Here is a 19,712-nt window from a genome sequence, read left to right on the forward strand (position 1 = left end):
AGTATCGGAGTCCCTTGCAGGTACTACCCCCCACCTTCATCAAGATGTCGGACGGCGGCACCACAGCAACAGAAGACATCAGACCAATCACTCAAAGGCGTTTGGATCTCACGTTCAAGCCCAAACCAGCCTAGTTTCAAATAACCCACAGAATATTGACGCCGTTACTGAGGACCTAAAAGTCAATATTGTAGTTGGCAGATGACATCCCAGAAGATGGACATACAACTTCCGATTCTAAAACCCACGAACAAGAACAACACAACGATGATCGTGCACTAGTCATACTTCCCAGACCCTATAGAGGAAAAGGTGTGGCCAGAGACCCATCAAACCCGAAACGACACGGAGTAAGCTCGGAAGTACACTGGCCTGAAGGATCAAGAAGAAGAGATCCTACAGAACTAATAGGTCTCGTTTACGGACATCAAGGCCGACTTGAACAGCTCGAGCAATAGCAAGAGAAGCAACGAGAATCTGAAAGAGACATAAGAAAAGAAGTACAATGACGAAAGAAATTAGAAGAAAAGCTTTTGAAATTGGAAGCCAACCTTCGAGGTTGGAGTAACCATACAGATCGAGAAGAAACCCCTTTTGGAGGAGGAGAAGCTAGGGTTTCCAAAACCTTTAGAAGCCATGATATGGACCTCTACGATAGAACGACCGAACCAAGACACCATCTAAGTAACTTTAAAAGACGAATGTACTTGGCTAACGTGTCAGATGCAACTTATTGCAAAGCTTTTCCGACGACATTAACCAAGGCAACAATGAAGTGGTTTGATAGTCTACCACCCAGGTCTATAACTTGTTTCGACGACCTTGCAAGGAGTTTTCTTACCTGATTCTCTATCCAAAAAGACAAGATCAAATACGCTCCAAGTTTTCTCGGGGTCAAGCAAGAAGTCGAAGAAACTCTCCAAACTTATATGGAAAGATTAAACAAAACCTGCCTGGAGATTCAAAATTTGCCTACGGAAGCAGTCATAATGGGCCAGTTAATGGCCTCAAACAGGGCAAAGCTAGACAATATTTACTAGGGGGTCAATATTCTTTTTAACTTTTTATTTTAACAAAAAAAGTTAAAATAACTCTATATATAATTTTAATTAAAAATAACAACTAAAACTTAAAATTTATTTTTTATAAGATAACTGAACATATTGTATATTAAAATAATTAAACACAAATATCTCAAAACTAATTTCAAATATTGTAAATATAAGTTGTTACATACTTGTTTTTAGAATCTTCAGATACTATTCAATTTCTTTTTAGACGTTCCCTGCAAAATTATTAAAAAAATGTATTATACTTCAACCTTCATGTAAATAATTTAAATCACAACCATAACTTATGCAATAAAAAAATTAGTAACAATATTATTAGAACTGAAATAAATAAAAATTTACAACTTACATAGACAATTGAGTTCGACATTTTTTCCTTGATTCAAAATCATCTATTATTGAATCTGTAGTGAAAGTAGTTGCAATTTCTTTCTCAATGTAAATGACTAAAACATCTGCAAGAAATTTATCTGCTATTTTACTCTGAAATCTTGTTTTAACAATTTTCATTATCGAAAAAGCTTTTTCTGTTGTTGCTGTAGATACTGAAAAAATTAAGACATTGCGAATCAGTTTATCAACTAAATGATAAGTTATTGATTTTAATTTGATTTTGAAAATGACAAACAAACCAGGTGCTTCTATTTGTCTTTTGGCTCACGGATGTATATATTTCTCAAGAACTTAGTGTTGTACTACATATAAAAATAAAATATATATTATATAGTACCATTAGTTTGGCTAGAAGAAATATTTAGGAGAAGAAATTAGATTGAAAGTGGAGAACAGTTGGGATGACTGTGGAAGCCTGAAAATTAGAATGGGTAAGAGACTAAGTGTAGTAGTGCAGTAGTGCAGTTGCCAATTGGTATTTGCTGAGTGATGCGCCACACTATTTTCGGTAAGAAGAATGTTTAAAAATATGAGAATTTATTATTTTTGTTTATTAATTAATTAAAAGTGTGGCTGCATCATATAGGATAATAAAGAGATTGAACAGGATATAAATCATAGGATTCAAGCAGATTGGTCAAAATGATGGAGTACGTCTGGTTTTATATGTGACAAAAAATGCCTTTAAAATTTAAAAAGGTAAATTTTATCATATTGCTATCAGATCGGCTATACTTTATGGTACAGAGTGTTGGACGTCCAAAGGAGAGCACGAACATAAGTTAAGCGTGACAGAGATGAAGATGTTGAGATGAATGATTGATCGTATGCGATTGGATAGAATAAGGAACGAAAATATAATAGAGAGAGTTGGAATAGTACCTATTATAAAAAAAATGGTATAATCAAGTCTCAGGTAGTTTGGACATGTGAGAAGAAAACCAACAGAGCATCCAGTCAGGAGGATGGATGGGATGAAAGATTGACAATGGGTGAAAGGAAGAAGAAGACCTAAGAAGATCATACATGAGGTGATCAAACGAGATCTACATGTAAACGGCCTCTGTACATATATGACATGTGATAGAACTTAATGACGTCGTTTGATCCCACCTAGTATCCCACCTAGTAGGACAAGACTTTGTTATTATTGTTTAAAAATATAAGTTAAGTACATTGTTGGATTATTAGATTAAAAAAATTGAGTTGATAGTTAAAAATAATAGTCAAAAATAATAAATTTTAAAAATTTTTTAATATTTCTATTTCATTATGTTGACCTCTTTTATCTCTTTTTCTTTTTTTTTTATTTTCTTTATTTTGTTAAGTAAAGAGTTGTCACAAATACAATAATAAAATTAGTCATACAACAATGCACTACAAATACAAATCAATCGCAAAGACCAAGTATTTTACAAAAATAATAATATTTAATTCAATAGTTTAGTATTGAAATATTCTAATTCATAAAGGCCAAAGTTTTGGAGTTTTTTTTTTAGAGAAAACAAGCAACAAATGCTTACAAAATATTCCAAACACTTATCCTTTAACTAGGATCACAAGAAAAACAAAATATCTCTCAATACAAAAATTAATATTTGAATATTAAAAAAAAGACATTGTCTTAACATCTTAACCAAGAAGGCAACCAGGAGTAAAGATAGACAATATTTACTAAGGGACCAATATTCTTTTTAACTTTTTATTTTAACAAAAAAAATTAAAAATAATTATATATATAATTTTAATTAAAAATAACAACTAAAACTTAAAATTTATTTTTTATAAGATAACTGAACATATTATATATTAAAATAATTAAATACAAATATCTTAAAACTAATTTCAAATATTGTAAATATAAGTTGTTACATACTTGTTTTTAAAATCTTCAAATACTATTTAATTCCTTTTTAGACGTTTCCAGCAAAATTATTTAAAAAATGTATTATGCTTCAAGCTTCATGTAAATAATTTAAATCACAACCATAACTTATGCAATAAAAAAATTAGTAACAATATTATTAGAACTGAAATAAATTAAAATTTACAATTTACATAGACAATTGAGCTCGACGTTTTTTCCTTGATTCAAAGTCATCTATTATTGAATATGTACTGAAAGTGGCTGTAATTTCTTTCTCAATGTAAATGACTAAATTATCTGCAAGAAATTCGTCTGCCATTTTACTCCGAAGTCTTGTTTTAACAATTTTCATTACCGAGAAAGCTCTTTCTGTTGTTGCTGTAGATACTGAAAGAGTCAAGACATTGCGAATCAGTCTATCAACCAAATGATAAGTTCTTAATTTTCTTGTTTCCTTCCATCTTTGACATAACTCGGAAAGTGTCCCAACATCTTTTAGATGATTCGGTATATCAGATGTATAATGTTGCAATTGAGCATTCAAGAGAATCATTTCATGATCAGAAAAATCTAAAGGATAAAACTTTTCAGCTAACTTGCATATATTCTGAATATTAAACAACTTAAAATTGTCTTTAGGGTCCAAAGCAGTACTTAAAGTCAAAAGCTCCATGATTTCCTCGTTGAGTCTACTATTTAACTCTTGAATTTGAGAGTCAATTGCTGTAAAAAACACATCAACTCGACAATGATGCTCGATTGTTATCTTTGGTTGACGAGATCGACCTCTTCCAACCGTGTATTGTGTACTCATATCAGGAATGTCAATTTCATGTTTCTCACAAAACTTCTTAACAATCCCAAGTAAATTGCACCAACCATTATCCCTTAATTTTTGAAGAAGTAGTTTTGATGTGGAAATAACATGCATTGTATTCAAAATATCTTTTGAGATTTTTGTTGTAATGCTTGGCACAAAATATTAGTAATCCCCATAATTTCCTTCATCAAATGTAATGAAAAAACAAATTCAAACGAGGATAACACTTTGTTGACGCCATAAGCCTCGCTTCTTTGAGCAGAAGTTATACCATCGTCAATAATGTTATTAAGAACGGTTTGAGTAGCTGCAAACATTCTTATCAAGCTACAAACATAATGAAAGTGAGAACTCCATCTTGTATCTCCAGCTCTTTGTAAAGTGCCCATTTGATTTGCACCTTGACCTGTTTCTAGCTCATCATTGGCAATCAATTTTGCATTTTCAATTTCTTGAGCTTCTTGTAGTTGATCATGTCGTTTGCAAGATGCACCAACAATATTGATAATAGCAGTCAATTGTGTGAAAAACTCATGAATTTGAAGTACTTCCCTTGAAGCAGCCACTAGTGCTAACTGCAATCTATGAGCAAAACAATGGACATAATATGCTTGTCGGCAATCATTAAGAAATAAAGCTTGTAAACCATTCCATTCCTCTCTCATATTGCTAGCACCATCATACCCCTGACCTCGAATATTTTTAATTTGGAGATTATAAATAGAAAGCACAGACACCAACTCTTTTTTCAAAGTCAAAGCACTAGTATCACTAACATGTACAAGATCAAAGAAGCGTTCACGAGCAAAATCATCCACATCAACAAATCTCAAAACAATAGCCATTTGTTCTTCTTTAGATTCATCACGAGCTTCATCAATGATAATACAAAATTTGATATCTCCAATATCCTTTCTAATTGAGTTTCTTACCATTGTAGCAAGAACATGTAGAATTTCTTTCTGAACATCACTTGAAGTGTATTTAGCAAATCTAGGAGCATTTTCCAAAACAAGCTTCTGAACACTACTATTGTAAGAACCCAAAAACTTTTAACAATTCAATAAAGTTACCTCGATTATATGAACTCGAGCTTTCATCATGGCCTCTATAAGCGCAACCTTGAAATGTCAACCATCTAATACAATCAATAGATGCTCCAAGTCTACGTCGATTATTCTCAATTTCCTCTGATGTTTGTCGTTTCATAAGTGTATCAACATGTTGTGATTGCTTCATCAAATCATCACATGATTTCGTTGCCCTATGATGGAACGAATTGGGGCCTTTGCCAATGTGATTCAAAAGTTTTGAAACTTTGTTGGGAAAACTCAACAAAAAGAGGACAATCTTTTCTATTATTTACCTTCTTCCAATTTCTGAAGCCGTTTTCAATGAAAGTATTTGAACCTGTATTGATTGAAGATTCCATAGCAAATAGGTAGCTTGGTAAACAATATACAGCATCATCTTCAATAGAATACTCTACTCATGAAGGATATAATTCAAATCAAGAAGCTTGAAAACGATGACAATGATTTGTATCGCTTGAGAATGGATACTTATCAAGTATTGGTTGATTTGGTCCAACTTTAAGATAAGCTCAACGAATTTCATCTCTTTTACTTGGATGAAACTTCCAAATCATTGGTCGAATTTCTGGATCTCTTACCAAATGACATACTTCCATTTGTTCAGGATTAAGTCGTGGGCGCTTTGACTTTGAACTATCTTGTTGACGAGCTAAAGTGTTTATGTTTGATGCCTCAAGTATTGAAAAGGTTGGTGTTGATGTAACAACATTAGAAATATTTTCACTCTTCTGGCTAGTCTTTTTGAAAAAAGTATCTATTGTTTTCATCTTACTCATGATTCAACTAAATTCCTACAATTAAGAATTTACATAATTAATAAGATAAACATTATGCAACTTAACTAAACTCAATTTATTTTATTTTTTGCAAATCAATAATATCACTGTCACAAACAATTAATAATGAGAAAAAAATTAAAAACAATACAAGGATAACATTATAATTATATGATTATCATCTTCAATTTTTTTTCAAAAACCTAAATTATTATTACAATATTATAAACTAGATAAATATATATATATATATATAAATTATTCATAAAAACAAATAAAATAAATAACTTACAAAAGAAAGAAGAATGAAAGACCAAAGACTAGTTGCTATCTTCTAAGTTGTAATGATAATGAAAATATAGAGTGCTGTTTTATTTTCTAATTGAAAGAAGAGGAAAGAATGACAAAAGTGATTTGTTGACTTTTTGTTATTGCCTTTTCAGATTCTTCACTTTTAATATGGATTGAGATTTTTTTTAACTAAGTATATGACCCACTATTCATAGCCCAAATAACATACTGCTTTCTAAACCATTTTTTGAAAGGAATTATGGATAGCACATATTTTCCAAAGGGGGGAGCCTACTTTTTTTTTTGGAGGCCACTCTTTAATTTTTTATTGTTCTTGTAAACAAATTTTTTTTTGGGGCCATTGCCTCCCTACAACCTAAGAAGCTTCGTCCCTGGCCTCAAAGAAGGCCCATTCCCCTAGTCCATTTCAAAGAGGCATCTAACCTTCTTATATGAAGTACAAGAGTGACCGAAAAAGTAAATCAACATGAAAGAGAATGCCCAACCAAGAGAACTCATTCTCAGGCAAAACCCTCCTTATCAGGCTCGGGATAAAGAGAAAAAAGCGAAGAAAAAAGATGAATACAACTCGGATAAGTCTCGAAGGTATCACAACTACACTTTGCTAAGAGTTTCCCTTGTTGACATTTATAGAGATATTTGCCATGCCGAGAAATTTTCACTTCCTCGGCCATCAAAAACAAAAAAGGTGGGAGTCGAACAGAATATTGTGAATATCATAAAATATACAGGCATTCTATCAATAATTTCTATGACTTGAAAAATATAATAGAAAACTAGCTAGGGAAGGTCGGTTAGAAAGATACTTGGCAAAAAGATCGAATGATCAAGAAAAAAGGAAAAGAGATGAAAAAGATATGAGTCAAAGAAATTGGCCACCTTGAACTCCCAATAAACACATTCACATGATAGCTGGAGGATTTGCAGGAGGTGGCATGACTAAGTCCTCCCGCAAAAGGCATTTGAAAGAAGTCTATCAAGTCGGAGAAGAGGCTGAAACCCCCCAACTTGCCTACTATTTCCTTCACAAAAGAAGATGCACAAGGGTAACACCAGGGAACGACGACCCTGTCGTGATTACAATAATACTTGCCAATGCAAACCTCTTCAAAACTCTGGTGGATCAAGGAAGTTCGAAAGATATCCTATTTAAACCTGCTTTTGACAATCTAGGGTTAGAAGAAAAAGAACTTAAGGCATGTCGAGACACTCTTTTTGGGTTGAGAGACACACCAATCCGACCTCTTGGCTTCATTCCATTACACACTATTTTTGGTAAAGGAACAAAGTCAAGAACCTTGAGTATAGACTACATAGTGATCGACGTAACATCGGCCTACAATGTCCTAATATGTTAGACAATGCTCAACTAAATTGCTGCAATTGTCTCTACTCCTGCTCTTTGTATGAAGTTTCCAACGTCAGAGGGAATAGCTATCGTCAGAGGAGATCAAAATTTCGCAAGAAGTTGCTACAACAAAAGCTTGAATCTATGAGGCTACACAAAGGGAAAAGAGGTTAATACCATTAAACTCGGCAGTGTCCGAATCTGAGAAGAGTTGAGGCCACAACCCGACAGAAAGACTGAGAAAGTTCCTATCGGGGATCAAGTCAGAAAAACAACAAACGTAGGAGCCAACTTGGATAAAGAGTTAAAAGCAGATCTCATCAAGCTCCTATGGGCCAACTCCGACCTCTTCGCACGGAAGGCCTTCTGATATGCCTGGAATACATCCCGACCTCATAAGCCATAAGCTTGCTGTTTACCTGGACTCACGACCTATCCAACAAAAACGATGAAAGCTCGATCCTGAAAGAGCACAAGTCATTGAAGAATAGGTCCAAGCCTTGTTAGAAGTTGGATTCATAAGGAAAGTAAAGTACCCCTTATGGCTAGCCAATGTAGTACTCATGAAGAAACAAAATGAAAAATGGAGAATGTATGTCGATTACACTGACCTCAATAAAGCTTATCCCAAGTATCCTTACCCTCTCCCTAGCATCGACGCCCTGGTTAGATTCGGCTTCAGGATACAAGTACTTATCCTTTATGGATGCTAATTCAGGATACGACCAAATCTCGATGTATAAGCCGGATCAAGAAAAGACTTATTTCATCACTCCTGGAGAAAATTATTGTTACGTGGCCATGCCTTTCGGACTAAAAAATGCAAGAACCACGTATTAACAGTTGATGAACAAGGTGTTTTCACCATACTTTGGGAAGTTGATAGAGGTCTACGTGGATGACATGCTCATCAATACCAAGGAAGAAATCAATCTATTTACTGATTAATAAAAGTGTTTAACATAATAAGGCAACACAGGATAAGACTGAATCCCTCAAAGTGTATCTTCACAGTAGAAGCCAGAAAATTTCTAAGATTTATGCTTACCCAACGGGGAATCGAAGCCAATCCGGATAAATGCAAGGCAATACTTGAGATAAAAGCCTGATTTGTTTGAAAGAAGTTTAACAATTAAACAAAAAATTGGCAGTCATATCCAGATTCCTAGCAGGGTTGGCTCTAAAATCTTTACTTTTGGTCTTAATACTTAAGAAGGGATGCCAATTTGAGTGGACTCAGGAATGTGAACAAACTTTTCAAGACTTCAAAAATTTCTTGGGTCAACCACTGATCCTTATCCGACCTGAAGAAAGAGAGGAACTCATATTATACTTGGTAGTAGCAAGCAAGGCCATAGCTCTGCTCTCATCCGAGAAGATAAGAACGGGCAACAACTTGTCTACTTTACCAGCAAAGCCTTGCAAGAGGCAGAACTCAACTATCAAAAAATAGAAAATTTCACCTATGCCTTAATCCTCGCCTCCAGAAGGCTCTAACCTTATTTTCAAGCTCATACCATCAAAGTTTGAACTAAGTAATCCATGAAGCATATCCTCCAAAAAACAGACATCACGAGTCGGATGCTACAATGGGATGTGGAGTTGTCCAAGTTCGATCTGAAATACGAAATGCGTATAGTGATCGAATCACAATACCTGGCCGACTTCTTGGCCGAGTATGCAGGAGTTCAAGGAGACCCTACTACTTGACATCTGTATGTAGACAGATCATCAAACAAAGCGAAAAGTGGACCAGGAATCATTCTTAAAAATGAAGAAGAAACCCAGATAGAGCTCTCACGAAAATTTAAGTTTTCATCTTCTAACAATCAAGCAGAGTATGAGGCCATGCTTGCTGGCTTGAGTTAGCCAAAAAAGTCGGAGCAGAAAAAATAGTAGTGTTTAATGACTCCCAAGTAATAACTTCTCAAATAAATGAGATCTACCAAGCCAAAGACTCTTAACATAAAAAAATACTTGGAGGAAATACTAGGACAATTAGCTCAATTTCAAAAAGCAGAAGTAAGACACATAACTCAGAAATTGAACAACTGAGCTAATACCCTTAGAAAATTGGCCAGCAACAAGTCAGGAAAAATAATAAAGTCTAATTCAAGAAACTCTCCACACCCCATCAGTAATTAAAGTCAACAAGTCAGACACACTGACAGTCACAAACGTAAATCTAGGATGGATGACCCCATCATCGAATACCTCAAATTCGATGTCCTCCCTGAAAAGGAAAAAGAGGTGAGTAGACTTATAAGGGATGCACAGAACTTTACTTTAGTTCACAATGTACTCTATAGAAGAGAAATCTCCACACTCTTGCTAAAGTGTGTTCCGACCTCGTTAACAAAAAAAGTCTTACAAGAAGTTCATAATGGCATTTGTGAAAATCACTTCGGAGCAAGATCTCTAGATAAGAAAGTCTTGCGAGCATGTTTTTATTGGTCGACCTTGCAAAAGGAAGCAGCCAACTTAGTTAAAAGATACCAGCCTTGCAAAAAATATGCTAATTTTCATGTGGCACCACCTGAAGAGCTTATTAGCATCACCCCACCTTGGCCGTTTGCAAAATGAGGCTTAGACTTATTGATGCGAGCCAAATGTCGGTTTGGAATTTCGTTAATTAAAAGGATTTATTCGTTATAAGTATAGCTCCAAACCAACAAACAACACGAATCAAAGTTTGAACAAGTATGTCACAAAGTTACAAAATAATTAACCAGGAGTGTTGATCTCGGGTCGTTCTCTCTTGGACTAGAAATTAAGTACACATTATTGGTTGTGAATTCGGGGGGTTTCACGCATAAAGACGGAAATTAAAGAGATGGAAGTTCAATGAGCTAAAAACAATTAAATGACAAAGAGATAGAATTAATAAGTATGCAAAACAATTAGCTAAGCAAGCATGAATGGAAAGCAATGATTAGGCTACAACTATATTAAAAGTCAATCAAATCAAACTATGAAAAATTGAAATCATGAAAAGAATAATCAAAAATGGGAAAACTTTTCTTCCCTGAACAGCTCGAAAAGAAATCCAACCTTGTTTTTTGGAACTAAAAGGTTGGTAAGTTGGAAAAGGTAAAAAAAGACTTTGAAGAATAATGGAAGATCAAGTTATCGACATATTAATTGGTAAATTTTTATAAAACCTCAAGAATTGGAGTGAAGTTGAGAACAGGCAACTTTACAAAGATGGAGAATTTCAATTTCAAAATAAAAAAAAGGGAGTCTCACCCCCAACCTAGTAAAAAAGCACTCATACATGTAAATGAAATAACGTTCCGATTTGTCAAGTCAGGGAAAACAAACTCTCTCCTCGGGTTCAACAACCAAAATCTCATATTTATCCTCTTTCCTCCGATCTTTACACAGCCTATGTTGTCTACGAAAAGTTTTGACATACTAATTATCGATTACAAGGACAACAGAAAGCACGATAATATCTACCTAGTCTAGGTCGGATGGAATTTTAGAAGACATGTTGAGTATTACTGAGCGAGACATAGAAAGATATATAAAACAACAAAGAAAATCATGTCTACATGTCAGAAAGTCAGGTACAACAACACAAATATTCAAACAAACTACAGGAAGCCAAGCCTTCTTCAACAAACTGAAGGAAACCGCCATAGCCATTAAACCCTCTCGCAACTATAGCAATCAATCAATGTTACTAGAACATGAAATAACGTTGTCATCTAAAGAGAAAACGATACCATTTGAGGGGCAAAAAGCAAAGCCCCACACTCAACATAAGTTCAGAATAAGGAAATGACTCCTAAAGAAAGTAAAAGAACACATAATACTACTACAGAGTAACTAAGAAGGTTACTACAAATAGATATATTTAACGAACATCAACAAAACACCACCAAGAAATCATTTTTTCACAAACATAAAAAAGTAAACAGCATCAATGCATTATCCAAGAAGTATGCGTACAGAAAATAAAACAAGAAAGGCGAGACCAACCTTGATGGAAGATCAAACGATGGAATGCACGTGATGGCAAAAACACAAACGTTCCAAAAGCTTTTGAAAGCAAACGCAAACAAAAACTAGAAGCAGAAACTCAAGATAGAGAAATCTTGAAAGGAAAAATAAGGTTACAGTAAAACCTTAAGAGAGAATGAAGAAAACAAAAGTCCAAGACGAAGAAGCAAAATGAAGAAAGAGAAAAGGGTTGAGTATTTATAAGACTTTAGGGGCAGAGTGGAAAATTCACCCTCTCTCATTTATGACACGTACAGTTACTAAAGTGATCGTAAGAAAACGTGCGAATGATTACAAAAATACACAATGTTTAATATTCATAAACACGTCAAATACCCGACCCGATCCCAGGAAAGGCAGTGTACCCGACGTAATAAATCAACGCCATAAAAGGACAAAGTCGACCTAAAAATGCTCGAGTCCAATCTAATAAAGTTCGATCTCAAGCAGGGGTACTTTTCATACCCTGACCCAAAGTTCAGCGAGACCCAAAATAAGTAAAGTCCAATCAACATATAAGGGCTTCAACGGCACCTACCCAACCTTGTGGAGATCAGGCTCAACAACGCTAACTTTGGCTCTACCTACTCGAATCAATAAACAAACTCCTACAATCTCTCCCATTCATCTAGAAGAGAGATCTTAACAACCTCCCCAACAAAGGGGATGGTTATCCACAATCAAAGGTGGAGCTACTCAAAAAGGTGGTTACAGATTCTACACCTATAATTATAAATACCCGAACACCCTAAGGTATTCTTTGAATCCAATCTACTAAAAACCTATTTAAACCTTTGCTAATTTAAGCATTAGAGTCCCTTGCAGGTACTATCCCCCAACTTCATCAAGACGTTAGACGACGATACCACAATGGCAGAAGACGTCAGACAAACCACCCAAAGGCATTTGGAACCCCCTCCTCCCCATGTTCAAGCCCAAAACAACCATGGAACACGTATCTTGCATGATAACCTTCTCCCCTTACTTACTATGTTTTTATATCTCGTGGACTTTTTATTTTTTAATAATGAATTAACTCATGCTTCTTATCCAATTGATCTTTGATATTTGATTTTCAAATTTTCATAAGGCTATCTTTTCAAATAAACTATTTGATTTGCAGATATTTGTAAGGCTATCTTTCTGAATAAACTAAGTAGTATTGCATTTTAATTTAATATAAAGTTTTTTTTTCAAAAACAAAATTTATTTTTCTATTTTTTAATCAATAAAACTTATTTTTGTAAGCCTATTAAGTATACCACTTAATTAATCTGGGCCTTTAGCCCAAAAGCATGATCTGGCCAAGATTAATTTATTTTTCCAATGTCGTAGACTCAATATAGGCCACGAACCTTTTTTTCTTTCAAAAAGTAAAAAACAAGAAGAAAGGAAAATTTGACCATCCAGAGATTTCCAAAAATAAATAAATCGACCACACATGTAAAAAGAAGAAAAATAGTAGTTACAAAGGAAGAAAAAATCAACAAAGGAAGAACTAAATAAAACCTGAGAGAGAAAAGTGGATTATAGACATGAAAATAAAGTGACAATGAACCAAAAGACATAGAAATAACCCTTCTTCATTGCTTGTCGAAAAACTTGGAGCTGGAGAAACCGAGAAGGCCATGAGCAAGGGTATAGCAGATCCCCAAATCCCCAATTGAAAATTCTAAAAAGTAATAAGGAGATTTACCCTTGCTCATCCCCAAATCCCCAATTGAAAATTCTAAAAAGTAATAAGGAGATTAGAAATGCTTTTGATAGAGGGGAAAAAACATGTTAATCAGAAAGATGGACAACAAATTAAATGGCACCCTTTCCCTTGTGGATAGGTCACCCTCAACACTGATGGCTCTTTGAATAGAAGTATAAGAAAACCAGGTTGTGGGAGTCTTCTCAAAAACAAGAATAACAAATGGACGAGGGATTCTCTCATCACATAGGAAATTGCTCAGCTTTTAAAGCAGAACTATGGGGGATAAATCAAGGTCTCAACATGGCATGAATTATGGGATTTAAGAAAGTGATAGTAGAGTGTGATTCCAAGGCGGTTATTGATGTTTCAAACAACAACAAGAATTTGAAGAAACACCCCAATTTCCTGATTAGACGCATCTAGAATTTAGAGCCATGAAATATAGATTTTGGTTGATAAAAATATCCAAATCCTACAAAATTATTCAAAATTCTTGAACTACCATAAGATACCAAACACTAGCAATATGACGCAGGTAAGACGACTTATCAGCTTATCTTTAGTTATGTACAAGATTATATATAAAGTTCTAGTTCATAGACTCTAACTATGTACGAGTAAACTTGTGACCTTTAATCAGAGTGTTTTTATTGAGGAGAGACTTATTTTGGATAACATTCTTATTACCCATGAATGTATGCATTATCTAAAGACAAAGAAGAATGGCTTAGAGATTGAAATGATTTTGAAATTAGATATGAGTAAAACACATAATAGAGTGGAATGGCATTTTCTGTGGTTCATTATGGAGAAATTAGATTTTGGTTTAAGATTGATTAATTGGGTTCGAGAACTAGTGGCCACTATTTCTTACTCTATCATTATGGAAGGTCAACTTTTTGGTTTCTTTAAACCAAATAGGAGAATCCAACAAAGAAATCCCTATCCTCATACCAATTTTTATTTTTTGTAGAAGTTTTATCATTTTTGGTACACAAGTAAGAGCAAAACGGTCAAATTCTTGGAATTCAAATTCATAAAAGAAGTCCTAAGATAAACCATTTTTTTACAACTCAATCTTATTTAGTAAGATTTCTGACAATAGCTGTGATCAGATAATGGCTGTATTAGAGACTTATGAGAGCTTTAGTGGTCAGCAAGTCAATCTCAACAAATCAACCTTATTTTTCAACAGGAACACGTCCCAGCAAGTTTGGTCAAATATTGCACACAGACTTAATGTTACTCATATTGGAGCTCAAGATAAATACTTAGAATTTCCATCCCTGGTTCATAAGTCAAAGAAGACTACTTTTAGTGAAGTCAAAGAAAAAGTTTGAAAGAAAGTCCAAAGCTGGCAAAGAAACTATTTATCAGCTGGGGAAAGACAAATTATGCTCAAAGCGGTGGGAGAAGCAATTCCTATCTATTTTCTATCATGTTTTTGATTGCCTGATTCATTATTTTTGGAAATTCACAACATTCTAAATAACTGGTGGTGAGTCTGAAGGGCTCAGAAAGACGAATGGCGTAGATAAGTTGGAATCAGATGATGCGGCCTAAGAAAGAAGGTGGTTTAGAAACTTAAGGGCTCAAAACCTAGCTCTACTAAGCAAACAGTGTTGGAAAATCATCAAATAGACAAACTCAATTCTTGCCAAAATTTTAAAAGGTAAATATTTCAGATATGGTGAATTGATGAATGCTGAAATAGGTCACTTACCATCTTGGGGCTGATGGAGTTAGTTGGAGGGACATCGTGTTCTGGAGAAGGGGCTGGTTTGAAAAATTGGGAATGGTGCTTCAACCCGTATCTTCGAAGATCCCTGGTTGCCGCCACATTTTACCTTTTCAAAATTAATGCTTCTTTTTCTGATTCATCTTTTTAGGTCTGATTGTGCACAGAGTTAAAAATCTTCTTAGAGATGATTTAAGTTGGAATCAAAATCTGCTTGAAGATTTGTTCTCCCCTGAAATCAATAACAGAGTACTTTTAATTAAACCAGATGGAAGGGAAGATGAATTGCAATGGGCTCTCAACAAGTCAAAACAGCATGATGTAGTTTCAAGATACAGGATTGCATATCAGTTTTTCCATGTACCCTCTAAGCTAAATCCAAACACAGTCTAACATCCTGAAGTATGGAAGAGTATTTGGAAGATTTAAGTGCCACACAAAGTTCAGATCTTCATATGAAAATTCCTCCATGAACATCTCCCAGTGATAAAATTACTCCACTACCGTTTTTCAAACACGAATCCAACCTGCCCTAGATGCCAATCAAATGTTGAAACCATTAACCATTGTATTTACACATACTTAGATTCAAAGAAGATTTGAAAAAGTAGCCACTAAACTAGATTTCAGCAATTATTAATTCAATATTTTCATTCAAGGATGGGAATCAATTATCTCCTACCTAAAGTAACAACGAATGGGGGAGAGGGATAAACAGTTACTAGCTAATCTTTGCTGGAAGTGTGTAAAAATTGAAGAACTGCTTTGTTTTTTAGAACACTAAACTAAATCCTATGGAGGTAGTGAGAGAGCTGACCATCTTTGTCGCATCGGTATCGTACCAGAGGATGAAGTGCGCCTGTGATTCTTAAGCTCTTTCTCTTTTCTACTTATATTTCTTTCTTTTTCTATTAGCAATTATGTTTATCTCAATTGAAACTATTAGTTCTAGTAATGGCTTTGGGAGTCCCCCACTTTTAATGTGTTGTAATCGTATAGTTTGGATACTTATTTCTTTCTTATTGAATGAAATATATCTATTACCTTTAAAAAAAAAACTTAGCCTATTCTATCCCTAATTCCCAACCCTTCTATAAGTCATTCTTCATTCAACTCTCATCCTAGCTACTGCCGCCGTTATCACCACTACCACCGCTCAAATACTTCCAGAAGTAGGCCATGAAGAAAACACCTTGGAGTAGTCAAGGTGAGAGAGTATGTCACCACTGTCGCCATTATGACTAACCAATGTCGCCTTTTCCATCTCCGTTGTGCCTTGCATTTATCGTTTTTGGCGTCCTTCAGGATGTGTTTGTTTGATGTCTCTCATAAATTAAGACATAAACACAAATTCAAAGACATAAAGACATGGACTTGTACACAAAGACGTGATAAAAAAAATTGCGTTTGGTAATTATGATGGACAGAATATATAGATTTTTGAAATGTCTATTTTATCCTTCATATAATAAAAAATAGTGTCATTATCATCTTTATCCCTCTCAACTCTTTCAATCTTCTTCCTCATAGCAACTTCCAGACCTAAATCATTTTTTAAAAAAGTTAAAAACAAAATTAATTACAAAACTAGAATATTCATCTACATAATCTCATAACAAAATAAGATTTATAAAATATATTCTGAAAATTTTTAAAATGAAAATAAATAAGCAAAGAAGCACAAGGAGATAGAAACAAAGCAACGACAAAATAAAGATATACACATTAACACCAATCTAATTACAACAAATTTAGTGTCATAAAACAACAGTCAAACTAAACCCAAATACCTAAATATGTGTTCAAAATATTATTATTCAAAAAAAACTTGACGTAAAGTGTGAAATAGTCAAAGCAATGGACACTTGCTGACCTGTAGTAACCATATTAATAGCAAGTATACAACGGTAAGGGAGAAGCGACACAGTGAGACCCGTGACAACGAGAAAATGAGGTATGACGAGATGCAAAGGCATAGAGGCAAGAGGCAGAGGAGAGATAACACAATGTTGAGAGGAGGGGTTGAGACGGCTGAGTTCCAAGTTAGGGATGCGGCTAGCAATGGTAGTGACGACGCTAAGGGAAGCTGAAGGCGGGACAGTTTTCAAACTTTCGTGAGAGAGAGAGAGAGAGAGAGAGAGAGAGAGAGAGAGAGAGAGAGAGAGAGAGGGGAAGAAGAATAAGAAGAGGAGGAGGAAAATGAAAAGGCCAAATGGCTTAGGATAAATATGAAATTTTCAGAAAATACTAAGGGTAAACTTGTCCAAAATTATAGTTCAATTTGTGTCTCAAGTTAGAAATCTGTCTTATCACTTGGGAGAGACACAAAATATACGTATTTCATGTATTTTTGTGTATCACCGTGTTCATATCTTTGATAGACATGGACAGAAAGCAAACGAGCTATCACCTCTACCGTCTTCACCATTATCATCGTGCCTCGTCACTGCCATGTTTGACTTCCGTAATTTGCTTTATTTTCAACTTCACATGAATCCTTAATTTGGCCTCCAAAAATTCCAATCCCCAAATTGTACGTCTCTGATGCGAGCTACTATAGAGAACTAACTAAGCACGCAAACAATGAAAAAGAATTGTGGATGCATATGATTTAAAGAAAAATGCTTAGAAACTGTTGCTTTTGTATTCTCTTTTCCATCTCTAAATATATTTGAACTTTGATTTGCTTTTATTGTAATTTATTAGTGACGTTGGGGTATTTGGGTGGTGGCAGTAGTGTTGGCTGCGATGGCGGTGGTAGTTAGGATGAGAGTTGGACGAAGAATGATCTAGGTGGTGGTAGTAGTAGTGGAAGTGAAAAGGGTTAGAAATTAGTGATAAAACAGGTTAAATTAAGATTGGTATTTTAGAAATTTTAGATATTTTTTTAAAGTTTGAATAATTTTGTTAAATAAAATTTATTTTTCATGGGTATAAAGTTATTTTTGTTTTTTCAAGAGTAAATTTATTAGTATTTTAAATGTTCGTTGGTAAAAATGATAATTTATCCACTTCTAGTATATATATATATATATATATATATATATATATATATATTATTGAATTTTGGGAAGCAGAGGAAATGGGGTGTATAAACAAACGTGTGAGAATTCTTAATGTATTGTGATAGAGAAAAAAATTCCTAACTTATAGTGTTGTGAATTCAACTTATATTAATAGAAGAACATGATGTGTTTTATGGATGCTATTAGATATCTTTTAAAAATAATGTGTTTTGAATTTGATATATAATTGTACTCAGGGCGAAACTTCTTAGGTTGTAGGGGAGGCGGTGGCTCCCCAAAAAAAATTTTGTTTATAAGAATAATAAAAAATTAAAGAGTGCCCCCTAAAAAAAAAGGTAGGCCTTTCCTCTTTGAAAAATATATGCTGTCCATAATTCCATTAAAAAAATAGTTTAGAAAGTAGTGTGTTATTTGGGCTAGCTATAAATAGTGTGTCATATACTTAGTTAAAAAAAAAAAGTCTCAATCCATATTAAAAGTGAAGAATTTGAAAAGACAATAATAAAAAATCAACAAATCACTTTTTCTATTCTTCCCTCTTCTTTCAATTAGAAAACAAAACATCACTCCATATTTCCATTATCATTACAACTTAGAAGATAGCAACTAGTCTTTGGTCTTCCATTATCATCTTTCACTCTTCTTTCTTTTGTAAGTTATTTATTTTATTTGTTTCTATGAATAATTTATATATTTATTTATTTATTTATCTAGTTTATAATATTGTAATAATAATTTAGGTTTTTGAAAAAAATTGAAGATGATAATCATGTAACTATAATGTTATCCTTGTATTATTTTTAATTTTTTTCTCATTATTAATTATTTGTGACAGTGATATTATTGATTTGTAAAGAATAAAATAAATTGAGTTTAGTAAAGTTGCATAATATTTATTTTATTATCTATATAAATTCTTAATTGTAGGAATTTAGTTGAATCATGAGTAAGATGAAAACAATAGATACTTTTTTCAAAAAGACTAGCCAAAAGAGTGAAAATGTTTCTAATGTTGTTACATCAACACCAACCTCTTCAATACTTGAGGCATCAAACATGAACACTTTAGCTCCTCAATAAGATAGTTCAAAGTCAAAGCGCCCACGACTTAATCCTGAACAAATGAAAGTATGTCATTTGGTAAGAGATCCAGAAATTTGACTAATGATTTGAAAGTTTCATCCAAGTAAAAGAGATGAAATTCGTCGAGCTTATCTTAAAGTTGGACCAAATCAACCAATACTTGATAAGTATCCATTCTCAAGCGATACAAGTCATCGTCGTCGTTTTCAAGCTTCTTGGTTTGAATTATATCCATCATGGTTAGAGTATTCTATTAAAGATGATACTGTATATTGTTTACCATGCTACCTATTTGCTATGGAATCTTCAATCAATACAGGTTCAAATGCTTTCATTGAAAACGGCTTCAGGAATTGAAAGAAGGTAAATAGTGAAAAAGATTGTCCTTTTTTGAATCACATTGGCAAAGGCCCCAATTCATTCTATCATAGAGCAACGAAATCATGTGATGATTTGATGAAGCAATCACAACATGTTGATA

General features: G+C 33.9%; 2 protein-coding genes across 2 annotated transcripts; both read right to left on the bottom strand.

The window, feature by feature from the left end:
* Positions 1–3,517: 3,517 nt before the first annotated feature.
* LOC130980510 (uncharacterized) lies at positions 3,518–4,261 on the bottom strand. The gene has a single exon (XM_057904181.1). It carries the CDS (start codon positions 4,259–4,261, stop codon positions 3,518–3,520), a length of 744 nt encoding a protein of 247 aa, XP_057760164.1.
* A 5-nt stretch (positions 4,262–4,266) lies between these two features.
* LOC130980511 (uncharacterized) lies at positions 4,267–19,466 on the bottom strand. The gene is made up of 4 exons (XM_057904182.1): positions 19,392–19,466; positions 5,517–5,635; positions 5,286–5,414; positions 4,267–5,179 (listed from the first exon to the last, which is right to left on the bottom strand). Exons 1-4 carry the CDS (start codon positions 19,464–19,466, stop codon positions 4,267–4,269), a joined length of 1,236 nt encoding a protein of 411 aa, XP_057760165.1.
* Between the last annotated feature and the right edge of the window lie 246 nt (positions 19,467–19,712).

This window comes from Arachis stenosperma, chromosome 5 (assembly GCF_014773155.1).
Source record: "Arachis stenosperma cultivar V10309 chromosome 5, arast.V10309.gnm1.PFL2, whole genome shotgun sequence".
NCBI lineage: Eukaryota > Viridiplantae > Streptophyta > Magnoliopsida > Fabales > Fabaceae > Arachis > Arachis stenosperma.